This window comes from Aythya fuligula, chromosome 5 (assembly GCF_009819795.1).
Source record: "Aythya fuligula isolate bAytFul2 chromosome 5, bAytFul2.pri, whole genome shotgun sequence".
NCBI classification, from domain to species: domain Eukaryota; kingdom Metazoa; phylum Chordata; class Aves; order Anseriformes; family Anatidae; genus Aythya; species Aythya fuligula.
Window position 1 is genome coordinate 16,352,264 of NC_045563.1, and position 14,198 is coordinate 16,366,461.

The 14,198-nt window shown below is 50.9% G+C and overlaps 1 protein-coding gene across 1 annotated transcript; it reads right to left on the reverse strand.

The window, feature by feature from the left end:
• Window positions 1-1,425: 1,425 nt before the first annotated feature.
• On the reverse strand, window positions 1,426-11,356 carry CHGA (chromogranin A). Its single transcript, XM_032188957.1, has 8 exons — window positions 11,223-11,356; window positions 10,755-10,801; window positions 6,661-6,754; window positions 6,154-6,222; window positions 5,454-5,552; window positions 3,960-4,466; window positions 3,072-3,532; window positions 1,426-1,904 (listed from the first exon to the last, which is right to left on the reverse strand). Exons 1-8 carry the CDS (start codon window positions 11,263-11,265, stop codon window positions 1,821-1,823), a joined length of 1,404 nt encoding a protein of 467 aa, XP_032044848.1. The 5' UTR covers window positions 11,266-11,356; the 3' UTR covers window positions 1,426-1,820.
• Between the last annotated feature and the right edge of the window lie 2,842 nt (window positions 11,357-14,198).

Consider the following 14,198-nt stretch of genomic DNA (forward strand, 5'->3'; position numbering starts at 1 on the left):
AGGTTGGATATCAGGAAGAACTTCTTTACTGAGAGGGTTGTGAGGCATTGGAATGGGCTGCCCAGGGAAGTGGTGGAGTCACCATCCCTGGAGGTCTTTAAAAGACGTTTAGATTTTGAACTTAGCAATATGGTTTAGTGGAGGACTTGTTAGTGTTAGGTCAGAGGTTGGACTCGATGATCTTGAGGTCTCTTCCAACCTAGATAATTCTGTGATTCTGTGATTCCTTGGAAATGGCTGCATTTCTGTTGTGGGTTGTTTGGTTTTTCTTTGGGGGAGGGGGGGGGGGAGAATGGGAGGAAGGGGTTCTCTGAATTCCTTGCCATATGTAGACCTCAATTTGCAAGGGGTTGTATGGGTAGTGCTAAAGGCAGGAAATTAAGTACAGTATTTAAAGTAAAATCTAAATGGTGAGCAGTAGGTAAAAACGAGATGTTTGCAGCTGGATGAATTCCCTAATTTCTGAAATTCTAGTATGTTTTCCATGGAACAGCTTTGATCTCACTTCTGTTCCTAAGTGTGTTTCTACGGGTTTAATGAGTGTGATCTTGTCAGGATGAGCCTCCTGATCCACACTTGGCTTGGGTGTCACTCGTCCCAGCCTGCGCCCAGGGCAGCTTTCAGGCAGTGCCTCGGCCTCGCCGCCTCCTCCTTCTCCTCCTCCTCCTCCTCCAGGTGCTGCATGGGCTGGGAGGGGACGAGGAGCACTGCCCATCACAGCAGCTTTTGCCAGCCGCCTGGGGAAGCTCGTCGTGTGATAGCCACCTCCTCTGTGCTGAGGGAAGTCCGCACACCCAAATCCAATCTGATTCACTGCATGGGCCAACACAGCTCATGTTTTTAACAGAATACAGGCATATATTGAGTTTAATTCTGACCTCACCATCATAGTTATTAAGCATATTCCTACACCCCCTAAAAACACTTTCTTCCATTTGAGCAGGGCGAATTCTTATGTTTAGAGACTTTTAGGGGCAAATCTCCCCAGCCGCAGACAGCCCAGCCCTCCAACTGGCACCCGGCCTACACCCAAGGACATGGGTGCTTCTGCTGCGCCTGAGGGGAGGGAAAGCACAAGATGGCGCCGCCAGACCGCACCTCATGGTTTTCCTCATGACTAGCCCATTTATCAGTATTTTATTAAAACCCACTGATGTTGCCTGAATAACCTGACTTTCTCCAGTATTTACCCAATGTTGAAGCTCCAAAACCCCCGCCTTGGCCCCAGAGAGATGCCCGTAGGGCTGGGCAGCGGTAGGGCTGGAAATGCCACTGATACGTGTTGTGGTGAGGGGACGCCGCGGCTCCCTGTTCCCCAAAGGGGCCGGACAGCCCTGCCGCTGACCGAGACCAAAGCTGGCAAATAAAACAAGGAGCCCACTGCGGTTTTATTTTTCCTTAGATAAATTTTTTATATAGAATATATTACAGTCAGAGTTCTCAGCTTTTAATCAAAAGGTAACAAGTTATTGCAATTTTACCCAGTGAAACTACCGGTGGAAGGAGAACTTTCTAGAAAGCTGTCCTGTCATTTAAAAACAGAAAGGGGGGAAAAGAGAGAGAGAAAAAAAAAAGAAAGAAAATACAGGTGCAGGTTGCACTTCTTGGCTACAGTGGCCCGTCAGGGCAGTTGGACATCCGTAGGGGACAGAGGAGCATGGGGCAAGAAGCAGTGATGGGCACAACACTACTGCGAGGGAGGCAGGCCTGGGTGCCCGCGCGGCCGGCATCGAGGTGCGGTGCTGCTGCTCCGTCGTGCTCGCCAAGAGATCGGGAAGGGAGAGACCGCGGCGGGGAGGGAAGGGGGTGGCCACCAGCCCTCAGCCCCGCCTCAGCTCGTGCAGCTTGTGGGCCACGTGCTCCAGCTCGGCCTCGATGGCTGCCAGGCTCTCCAGCTCTTGGTCCTGCAACGAGATGCCAGGAGGAGCGTCAGCCCTGCTGCTCCTGAGGGATGGGAGATGTGTGGTGCCCACCGCGAGCCCAGAGGTGCTGCCGGGGTGGGTTCTGCTCCCTAATGTGAGGGAGAGCAGGATGGGTGCTCTCAAACAGTGCTGAACACCCGCATTTAGGCACTGGTGTCACCTCTGTACCATCTCTCTGCGTGCTATGCCAGGCACCCTCAGTCACTTCTGCCATCAAAAGAGGCTTTTCAGTTTGGAAATAAACTTGGGCCAGTTTAAAGGCTAATCTGTCCACCAACGTGGCCTTCCTGTGGTTGCTGCTGTGTGTCTGTGCTGCCACTACTTCTTTAGTGCTGAAGAAACATCCTCTCCCCCATGCTGAGCCAAGCACAAGCTGGCAAAACCACCAACCTGCACTGTGTGTGGTCAGTGTGAAAAAACAACAGGTACATTAAAAAAAGGCATTCTTTTTTTTTTTTTTTCATCCCTGAGCTGTTCTCCTCATGAGGAAAAAGTAGCCCTACCCCTCCACAGGTCTGGCACCTCCTCACCTCCCTGGGCTCCTCAGCCCCCTTGTGGCTCAGATAAACTGGCGCTGGGTGTCAGCACCATGGCAAAACCACAGCTCCTGGCTGCCCGGGGACCTGCTGAGATACTGCATGGCATCACACAAGGCACCAGGGAATGAGTATATTCAGACATACTCACATCCCTCCCAGCCATTTCCACTCCACACCCCAGCTCTCTCACTACTGCTGTGTTCTGGTTTGCCTCCTTAGGAGATCAGACAATGCTCACTCCATACCTGAGCCAGGAAGAGCTTTCCCTGTGAGTTGAAAGGGCTCTGGGACACAAAACCCACCCCCCAGCTGGTCACTGTGTCCACTGCAGGCCAGCACAAAGGTTCTGTCACATTTTGAAGGTTCTCTGGGACAGGGAATGTTTTTGCACTAGATATTAAAACAAGAAAAATAAACCAAAGGCACAGACAGGTGAAAACCTCAATATAGCCTAGGTCTGGAAAACTAAAAGGTCACCAGACCTCTTGTTAACGTCACAGAGAACCAATGCTGGCTGCATAAGGCCAAGGTATCAACATCTCTCCAAGCACAGTTTGAATTCCCAAGTAATAACCAGACAGGATTTATTCTTAAGCCTATGTGCACCAACCTCTGTTCTCCTGTTAGCACTGCCTTCCTCGTCCTTCTTTTCTTCAGGCATGGGAGCCAGCGGAAAGCCTCCTTCACTGCTGTCCTCCTTCGAGTGATGCTTCCGTGACCTTCTCACTCCTTCCTCTGGGCTGCTGAAGTCATACTTGTGGGACCTGAATGCCATTTTCATGGACCTGTCTGGGTCTTCTCCACTATCGTTTTCCTCCATGCGCTTCTTCGATGTCAGCTGCTTGGCCAGCTCATCCATTTTGTTCCACCTCTTGGAGTCCTCCCACTCCCTGGAGGACTCATCCTCCATTTCCTCACTTTTGGCATCCCTGGGCTGGAAGGTGTCCTCGTCCGCCTGCATCCCCTCATCCTCCAGGTGATGCCTTCCTCGTCTCAGTGCACGTGGCTGCTCCTCCTCCTCCTCCTCGGAGCTCTGCCCATCTTTGCCAAATCCCAGAGCATCGTCGTTACCTGAAAGAGCATTGTACACAACAGTGAGCACAATTTTAACCTGGCTGGGCTCCACCTTCGAAGCAAGCCTTCAGAGGTGATGCGAGGTGGGTTTCCTGACTCAGCCCCACTCCCAGGATTCTAGAAAAACCCACTCTGAGGTCACAGTGTCCGTAAGGAGGGCTGGAGGCAGCTGCCAGAAACCATGCAGGAAGCTCAAGGAAAAGGAAGTTGTCCCCAGGAGGCAGCTGGGCAGCAGGCAGCGAGGCACCTGCAGGGCCTGTGCTGTGTGTGCCCAGGGATCGGGTGCCTGGGGGTGTGGGTGACTGTCAAGGGGGTATTTCTGTAACCCCTGTAAGCACCTGCCTGAACTTTGGGGTTTTAAAGCCTCATCAGCCTGTCTCAGCTAACCCCAGGTATGTATCAGGGCGGTCTCTGAGATACGTACTGTCCTCTCCCTGCATCTCCTCAGCCCCCACGTCCTCCTCAGCCAAGTCAAGCGACCTCTCTGCTTCAGTAGGGTCCTCCTCTGCAGGAGCATCTTCTCCGTCGTCCTCCCGCTCCATGCGCTTCCCCACCGCCTCCTTGTTCTGCTCCTGGCCCTGCCTGGAAGGCTGCTCTCCCTCCTCCTCCATCTCCTGGCTGTCCCTGGGGCCTCCGGGCTGCTCCTCTTCATCCTCTCGGGGCTGCAGCTCATCCTCACTCGGATCTTTGCCGATGTGGTTTTCCAAAGCTTCTTCTCCTTGGGCATCCCCCGTGTCCCTGATCTCATTGCTCTCTGCTTCCTCCTGGTCCTCCTTCTCACCAGGGTCAGCATCCCGTGGCCTGGGCTCCCTCTCCCCCAGGCTGTTCTTCCCCTCCTTTCTCAAATCTTCTTTCTGCTGGGTTTTCTCTGCTGGTAGCTCAGCCAGGGACTCCGTGGGCTGCTCCTCCTCAGCGTGCTGCCACGCTGCATCTGCAGAGTGAGGAGCAAGAAGCAACACCTCTCCTGAGAGCTCATTTCACAAACAGGGGAGCCTGCGTGTTTCCTAGGGAGCGTCAGCCTTGCTCAGCAATCTGCTTAACCAGCCCGTGGCTCAGCCTTTCACAAGTCACTTCAACATATGCTTGCACTCAAGCAAGCCGGGGCTCTCACTGGTGCTTGTTCTGCTGGAGAGCCTCACAAGGCTGAAGTTAAACATATGCCTGAGCACTCTGCTGCAGCACACTCCTCACAGCCATCTCCCGAGATATCAGTAGCACACCTTCTGTGCATGAAACCAAATAGCACGAAAAACGAAAGGATTTAGGGCTGTATGTAATACACGTGCAGCTCTCTGCTCTCAGAGGACTGCGCTGGACATCCCTATCTCCCACCCCACCACGCAGAAGGAGCCAGCTCTGCTGGATAAAAAACCATCGCACCCCTCTGGGGCATCATCACCTCCTGAGGTGCAAAAGGGAGCGGACTGACAACCCTGCCTCACACAGCGCTGCCCGTCTGCAGCTGGGCTGTGGGAACGTGGGGACGAGGGGACATCCCGGCCCATGTGGGCTGTTCAGGATGCAGGTGATGTGTGTGTGGGGTCTGCCTGGCCCTTCAGAGCCCCACCGCCACGTGCCTTGCAAACAAGGGTGGCGGGCACAGACCCACGTTGCTCTTGCAGCCATCGCTGAGTGTTTCAGCACGGGATTTCCCCGGCTGTGACTCACTGCAAGCATTAAGCGTGCGTGTTGGCAGCAAGGTGGGAGAGCTCAGTGTCAGCCTGGTGACTGGGTACTAGAGCTCAGAACTGACACGCTGTTTCAGCTGGTCAATAAGAGCAAAGCAAAGAGGGCTGCCTGTGTGTGTCACATCAAAGGAGAGGCCCAAACGAGAAGCAGATGGACGCACCAAGGCTGTTAGAAAGAACATCCTTGTTTACAGCCTGGCGTGCTTCCCCGGGGGGAGGCTGACACTGACCTCTTTGCTTGTTCTCATCATTCTGACTTTCAAGGACTTCAGAAAGTTCATCTTCAAAGCCATTGTTTTTCTTCTGCTGCTGAGTCCTCTCGTTGGCACCTGGGTCAGGTAACAAAAGGTAGCAAAAAGCAACATCCCCGCCCGTCTTTCAGAGAGTACAGGTAGCACAATAGCTCTGTGCCCTTTATAATGCTGTGTGTGTTTTCTACAATGTCAAAGGAGAGCTGTAAGGAAAACTGAGACTGGAGGATATGTGAATCAACTGCAGGAACAAAGCCGTCATCAAAAACATTATCTGCAGAAATAAAAGGTCTCTGAAAGAACTCAGAGAAGTGGGGTTGCTAGGAAAACAGCAATATTGATGGGGAGCTAGGGAATAAGAGATGCTGAACCGCAGTGCACTGAGGCCAACAAAACACCTAGGCATCGCAATGCTGAAGGATAAAAAAAATGCCTCCTTCCAGATGCTGCCCACATAGCTCTGCTGAGTGAGCACTGGGTCATGTAAATCATTGGATACACGTTGGAGTTACTATAAGCAAAATTCCCCCACAGCTGCAGTATCTTCTTGAAATCCTGAAACTATACGCCCTATGGCACATTTACATGATATTAAATTAATGTAAAACAAAAGAAAAACACAATGGAAACTGTGCGAGGAGCTACAGCTGATGAACCCCCTTTTCCCAAACTACTGTACCTTGAGCAGCGATTTCCTGGAGTTCCTTCAGTAAATTCTGGTGGCGAAGGATCGAAATGATTCGTTCATCTGCAACAGGAGAGGCTTGGTACGGAGGTGGTCAGCGACAACTCCCCCACCCTCAGGAAACACAACAGAACCCCAGGTGCCACCTCCCCCTCCGTTTGCTCTTCTCTCTCCCCTGGCCTGGTTTGCTGCCGCATCTCTTAGCTGTGCAGTTGGCAGAAACGATGGCTGGCATGGGATATTTCTTATCCCACGAAGACCACTCAGCGCCTCACCCAGCCATGGTGCCCAGGTGAGGCATGGCCTGGGCCACGCAGCAGCTCCTGGGGCCTGCTGCAGCCCAGCAGGGTCACTGCGAGGAAGGTGAAAGTGTCGGGGACCCCTTGTCAGGCCCTGATAGAGTATGGGCCGGACTGGGCCATGGGGAGCAAGACCAGCCCCTGCTTGTGTCCCTGACACATCTGCTCTGGTTGATACCCAGCACTAAATCTGCATCCGTACCTCCTCGGAGCGTTTCCAGGCATTCCTCACTGATTGGAAGTGGGTTTGGCTTCGATAAAGTATCAGAGATGACCTCCACGATGCATTTCATCACCTAGAAAGAGACAACACACAAATTAAAGAACTGCTTTGCTATTTTTTTTCCAAACCTATTTGTTACCAAGGCTGGAATGCAGCAGATGATGGCACAGATCCCCTTGCTTTTCTGGTGGAGCCAGAACTGAATGTTCGGTTCCCATTTCACCTAACGCAGGAACAGAAGGTACCTCCCGAAATTGAGAAGTGAGCGAATGACACATGGCAATGGAAGGAGCTTTTTCAACATGCTGCGAGCTTCTGCAGAGGATCTCATGACTCCAGCCCACCCCAGAGACTGGGCACAAGAAGCGACTGAAGGGAAACCATAGAAATACACAGGGAGCTCCAACCCATCTGTCCTGGTTTCAGCTAGGGTAGAGTTGATTTTCCTCCTAGTAGCTGCTATGGTGCTGCGTTTGGGATTTAGGGTAAGAATAATGTTAAGTCAACGCACCTCAACCCTCAACCCACATCTCGTGAAAGGACTCAGGGGGAGGTCACAGACAGCAACAACTGTCCAGAGCTCTTAATCAGGCAACCTTGAAATCCTGCAACCTATTCAAGTGCGGCGCATCCTAGCTGGACTGCAGCCAGGCACCGAGGGCAAACTGTACTCTCAAATGTGGCTGAGAAATACTGCTGTGAAGTCCTAGAGAAAGACAGCACACTCTGGAGAAGTGTTTGACCTCTGCTGGAGTGCAAGCCATCTATTGCAGACTGGAAGCTGTACATGGCCATGGGTCACCTGAAATTTAGGAAGTTCTCACCCTTTCATCTGAAGCGTTTACTGCTGCCTGAGGCAGCTTCCCAGACAGGATGGACTCTGAGCCTGCCCTCTGCAGAGCCCTTTTCTTCAGTGTGTAACAAGAAGACATTATTTCCATCACCCCCACAGAGACTACAGGCCTAACTCTGTACCCAGGCAACCGCAGCACTGCTAGGTCCCACGGGGATCACCCAGCGCGGTATGGATGTGGTGAGAGAATCGAAGCCCCCGGCACAAAGGCAAGGTGGCACTCTGGTAGGGGGGAGGCACCTTCACCACAGCAGGAGCCCCACCGGGTGGGCAGTGGTCGTGGTGTGGACCCAAGTAGTCACACGGGTGAGAGAACAGCATCTGCTACAGCTCACGCCAACTAATAGAGCAGGAATTAGGCTGCCCAGTTCAAAAGGATGATTATTCACAAAATAAAAAACAAAACAAAACCACAAAGAAAACCCAAGAAAACAAAAAGATACAATTAAGCCTTGGGGGCAACAAATAATCAGACTGAACCTCTTGCTCATGATTTCTGCAGGCAGCCCCGAGAGCCCTGACCTCCCTCACAAGGTGCCGTTCCCCGGGGAGCAGAGCACTGTAGCTGCAGTGGAAATTAAACACAGTCAGCAGTTCTCAGTCAGCTACAGCGCTGCTCATTCAAGCAATTGGATATATCCACTGACTAGCTAGAACAGGTCCATTTTCACCCCGTGGAAGGAGAGAAGCCTCCTTTTGCAGATTACAGCCATAAAATGCTGAGCCCTTATCTGCTTACTGGGTTTGAGGGGATTGCCTGTTGGAATAAAAATGTTGCAGTAAAGACCTAACAAAAGGAAACCTGAGAAATTTCTCTGGTATCTTTCTCCTATGCCACAAACAATCCATTAATATTGATTTTAGATGGCTTAGAGTTACTTCACTCTACCATTAAAAAGAAAAAAAACAACAAGACAGGTTCTGATACTTCCCTCCCATGTTTCCCAACCTCTGGAGCCACTTATTGCAGCAGAATTTGGTGCAGCTTCAGAAGCAAGCACTTTCTCAGCATGAGAAATAAGAACCTGGTCCAATGAAACACCCTATACAAGCTCTTTGAAGATTTCTCAGATGATTTAGGGTCTTTGTCTGAACACGGAGAAACAAATCAGCCACTGCAGACATTTGGCCAGCTCTGTGGAGGAATTATGCAACTTAAAGAAATGAGGAATGCAATCGTTCCAACACTTTCCAGGACTTTTTGTAAGAGCAAATCCTGCAGAGTGAGGCTTCACAAGGTCACGGAACAGCCAGCACCAGGAAATGAAGGATATCCTCTCCAAATGAATGTAATTAATCCAGTGCAGAAACTCAGGCTGGAATTTTGCCATAGCTGTCCTCTAACTGTGAGTCCGTACACAGATCCTTAGGAGTTGGTCCCTACACAGAAATCTCCCTAGGATCATGTCCTTCCTGGGAAAGACTTCCCCATATTTAAGCTCAGGTATGCTCTGGCCCTTTCTGAAATGTCTGCCTGTAAGTGTGCAATAGAGTCCTTAGAGCACGAGTGGGCATACACCAGAGCTGCTGTAACTGCTGTGGCTGTGTTCAGCTCCCCACAGAAAGCCCTTGCTGCAAGGAAAGCCTGATGAGCTGCCCAGGGAAGTCCTCCAGGTGCTAACTTCTCATTTCACAGCCCCAAGCCACCCACAAATACAGGTGGCAGAGGATGTCTACAGCAGCTTGGTGGGTAGGAAGAGCTGCAGTGCCCAGTGCCGTACCTACGTGGTGGTATCTTTTCCCTGAGACCAGGAGCTCCCCCACTGAAATGTCTCAGGGAACACAAGGCAGAAGAGCCCTAATGGCTCCTTCCAGTTGCAGCTAAATCCAAAAGAAAGCTGTGCTCTGATTTTGCTCTCAGCTAGAGCCAGTGCAGCACCTGGGGAGGGGACAGGCCTGGGAGAGGAGCCTTCCTTGAAGGAAGGCCTTCCATGGAGTTGTGCCAGCTTCCATAGAAACTACACCTGTTCTGCTGGGACTTGCCATGGTGAAACACACCAGGAAACAGACTTCACGAGGACAACTGTGGAATTAACGGACTTTCCCACTGGATGCACAGTGAGCACCCAGCCCGTTTGAAGGGATGAGTGCCTGCTCCAGGCCTCCTCCCCCAGCTGGCAGTGCACAGCCTGGAGCTGGCACCCAGCGGCTCACGGCTCAGCCCCAGGAAGGGCTAAGCAGCCTAAAGGTCTTAGCAAGGCGACAGCTCTCCAGACCCAGGCACATCTGACGCGGGATGGGGAGGAGTTTCTCCTGGCACCTGCCCTGTAGGTAACTGAGCAGGGGCACTGTAAATCAGAACCCGTGGCTGAGAGTGACATGAGCGTGCCTCCCTGGTGCTGCCTGGGGGAAAAAAAAACAAACACATGCGGCTGGAAGATTTCAGAAGTCAAAGAGGTTCAGGAAGTAGGGAGAAAGGTCTGGCATCTGCTTTCTGGACATTAATTTCTGTAGAAGTGTTAATTTGAGCAGCTAGATGATCAGATCATGAAAGCCTATAGGCATTGTAACATCGGGAAGGGGGTGGGGGTCTCTGCTGCAGATCAGCACAGGCACACACACACCTAGCCAAGCATGGGGGAGTGCACATACATGTGAAGTGCGCCTATGGATGGCAGAGAGGCACAGGGATGTAGGCACAGAAGTCTTTAAAGAAGGCTGAAGAGGTCAGCCAAGTCACACACAGCTTGCAGCCACCCGGCCAGGATGACGAGCACAGATTAGGACTTTGAGAGTCGTCGGTTGCCTGTTTTGCAGGAGCACAGCTAAGTAACACAGCGCACACACACAGATGCACGCACGCCCCCAAACACACACCGTACCAGCGATGCCCGTTCCTGAATCACATCTCCCCCCACTCCCCCTGAGTCACATCCTGCTGGGAGCTTTGAAAAGCTGAAAGTAGGACAAGGAAGGGTCATACCCAACCTCCATGGTCCTCACCAGGCTTCAGACCAGCTTGTCTGGTCCCTCTGGTACATTCTGAGGGGGTCTCGTCCTGCTCAGGTGCCCAGGAGTGAAAGCACAAAGGGTAAATCCTGGTGGGGAGGGAGTCGGGGAGGATGGAGCCCGCTGCAGGGATATCTCATGCAAATCCCCCCAGCTGTCACTTCCCAGGGGGTATTTCAGCAGAAGCAGCCAAAAGTCAGCCAGCCAGGTGGAGGTTAAACATCGCACCCTTCAGCTTCGCTGCCCTCTCTCACTAGAGTCACATCCTTACCTTGGTGTCCCCTTTGCTCATGTCGCTGGTCACAGGAAGAGAGAGAGCTGCAAAACGAGGGAGGGCAGAAAGAAAAAGCGAGTTAGCTACCAGCTGTGGGGGGCAAGCTGAGAAATCCTGAACTGAGGAAAATGGGGTGAAAAGTGGGGGGGAAGGGAAGGGAAGGGAAGGGAAGGGAAGGGAAGGGAAGGGAAGGGAAGGGAAGGGAAGGGAAGGGAAGGGAAGGGAAGGGAAGGGAAGGGAAGGGAAGGGAAGGGAAGGGAAGGGAAGGGAAGGGAAGGGAAGGGAAGGGAAGGGAAGGGAAGGGAAGGGAAGGGAAGGGAAGGGAAGGGAGCTCCGCGGCGGTGACCTTGCGGTGCCGCTGTCCGCGGTGCTGCCGGGCCGTGCTGGCGGCGCTGCCCGCGGTGCTGGGGCCCGGCGGCGAGGGGCAGGGGCCGGGGCCGGGGTCCCGGTGGGGGCCGCACTCACCGGGCAGGGCCAGCAGCAGGAGGCCGAGCAGCGCCGGGCCCATGGCGCGGGGCGGGGCGGGCTGGGCAGGAGGTGCCGGCGGGTGCTGAGGCAGAGCCGTGCCTGCCCCCGGCTGAGGCTCCCAGGCGGGCAGTGCCGCAGCCGCCCGGTTAAATAGGGCAGCGCTCGGAAATGGCGTCAGGAGGAAGCCGCCTCCTCTCCCCCTGCCCTCCCCCCGTGCGCGGGGAGCGGGGGGCAGCCTCGCACCGGGCACCCCCAGCCCCGGCAAAGCGCTGTCAGGCTCCAGAGCCTCCATCTGCTCACCCCCAGCAGGAGCGAGGTGTTTTGGGGGTGTATGGCAGGGCACTGGTGAGGGTGGGGTGCGCCCCAGCCAGCGCTGGCCACCTGCAGGCATGGGTGCCCTCAGTGCACCACCAGAAACAGGAGTCGGGGACTGTCCCCTCGCGTGTCCCTGCCGCCACAGCACCGCTGGGTGCCCTCCAGGGGTGCCCTTGCCTTTCACTGACCACAGAGATCTAGGCAAATAGTTCAGAACAGATGTTGAAGTTTTTAGATGGCTGCTGGATGCCTCCACAAAGGGTAGCAGTGCCTGTGAGTGTGGTCAATGGCCAGGGAATCGGCCACAACAATGCCAGTCTGCCGATGGAGGTGGCAGGTCCCAGCTGTTTTATGACAGATCTTTTAAGTAGTAGGATAGTGTTTGGGGTAAATAGCAAAATTTGTTGGCTTTTAGCTCAGCTATTGTGACTCTGCAAGCAATACACTGCTGTCCTTTTCTTAATACATCACTCTCCTTACTTTAGTGGCTCACAACAAGCAGCAGTATCACACTATACTGATATATACCCTCCCAGCTAAGCACTGCTACATTGAAGTAACCAAGATTACCTGATCACAGGACAAAGTAGGGAGATGAAATAATGACTTGGACTATTCCCTTAGTCACAATCATCCCCGTGCAGTTGACAAAATGCCTGTTTATTCTTTGTGTGCAGTCTGTGAGGGCTGCCTGTTGGATTCTCTTTTGAAAGTGACCGCAGTGCTTCTTTAGAACAAGCTCAGAGTTTTATTCCTTCCACTGTGTGCCCCTGTTACTCAGTGTCAATGGTATGCAAGGAGTTTATTATACCTAAAGCAATTTCAGAGGTCACAAAAGTCAGGGACTTATACTAGAAAATTAAATTCAGAAAAGCACGCCACCCTGCTATGGAAGCCCTGTGCTCAAGGAGGATGTGAGAACGCTTTTGTTCTGACTAAAACTTTTCTTTGAGACCAGGGAGCACACAGGTTTCCACTTTGTGCATGGAAACGTGTTCCCAAATGTACTCTCAAATGTCCTCTAGTATCTTATTTAAATCCATGCCTCAAAAAGCACATTTGGATTGTAAAATCCCCCCCATACAAAATCAAAGTTCTCCTTGTCTGTTGCATTTTTTAAATTAATAACAGAGAAAAGCTGGAAATAAGTTGATCTTCTAAACAGTACTTTGTGAATAGCATTGATTGATGGTTATATGTTTATAAGACCAGGAAATGAACACCCATGACAGTTCTTGTTGCATGAGAAACCTGTATCCAACAGAAACAAAAGCTATTCTTTCTTTCTTTTTCTTTTTCTTTTTCTTTTTCTTTTTCTTTTTCTTTTTCTTTTTCTTTTTCTTTTTCTTTTTCTTTTTCTTTTTCTTTTTCTTTTTCTTTTTCTTTTTCTTTTTCTCTTTCTCTTTCTCTTTCTTTTTCTTTTTCTTTTCCTTTTTATTTTTCTCATTTTTCCTTTTCTCCTTTTTCTTTTTCATTTTTCTTTTCCTTTTCCTTCTTTTTTCCTTTTGTCCGTGTATGTATTTCTGGGTGCTGTTGAATTTATTTATTTATTTATTATTGTCTTATACAATAGCCTTTTACTACTTCAGGTACACCAGAGCATTTTAGTCTCCGAGTGTAAAACACTGAATATTATTAAGCTTGTTAATTCCTACATATTTCAAACAGAGAAACAGATTGATCTGTTTATCAGGTTATGTTTACTTAGTCAATATTTGCTTATCCTTACTTATAAATGTTGATGTTATTAGGGTAATAAATTATCTCAGTTCTAATCCAGTTGCTTACACAAGGCCCTTTTCTTCCCTGAGGCCCCTTTTTGAGACATGTAGCAGAATATGCAGTGCCTGTGACTATACATTTCCCTCTCTCAAGCTGTGGTCTTGCATCCTTTATGCTCATTGCAATGAAGAAACTAAACGTTTTCCAGGTAGGGTATGCAATCTCCCACTGTAGTGGCATGATGGATGATGATTTTTTCTATATCTTGCCCCAGGGAAATGGATATGAAACTGTTAATCCAGCAATCAGTACTTCTGCTATTGGAATTTGTCTCATTAGGCACAGCTATATTAGGAACTGTCAAAGTAAAGCATGTCAGGGAAAGATTTATGTCAAAGAGCAAAAGTGATCAAATAAAAAAGTAGAAGGTATTCTGCCACTCAGGGAAAGGCAATGCCAGAAACAGACTTCAAGGGAAGAGCAGGTTTGTGAGTCTCTGAAGTAGTTTGTGGTTTAGTATACGGAGAACAGGAGTAGATCCTTAGTGTCTGGCTAAGTGATGATGGCAGGCATTTCTGACCGATTCCAGTCTTATAAAAAGGCTGTTTATGTCTTTAGAGAACAATGCCTTTTTTCCTTATAGCTGTCTAATTTCTAGTGCATGACGTGTGGTGAGAATATGGAGAGCTATATGCTGCGACCTGCCTGCAGTGACTAGTGCAATATGGGCAGTTGGACAGGACCGTGAGTTGTTGTGGTGGGAAATGGATATTTGCCCTCCTAGCCTGAGAGATGATTAGAGAAAAAGGCAATGCCTGGACGGATGGAAGTAGGCACCCTGTGCTGTTGTACCAGCCATGCTCTAAGCTCAGAGAACAAGAGGGTCAGCCTGAAAGCCATGTTGATATATGAACATCTTCTATGAAAAAGATTACT

Coding starts and splice junctions, on each gene's coding strand:
- CHGA (XM_032188957.1), bottom strand. CDS start 11,265: ATGGGCCCGGCGCTGCTCGGCCTCCTGCTGCTGGCCCTGCCCG. Junction 6,223..6,660: donor CCTGGAAACGCTCCGAGGAG/GTACGGATGCAG, acceptor CTCCTGTTGCAG/ATGAACGAATCATTTCGATC. Junction 1,905..3,071: donor GTGCTAACAGGAGAACAGAG/GTTGGTGCACAT, acceptor ATCTCGTTGCAG/GACCAAGAGCTGGAGAGCCT.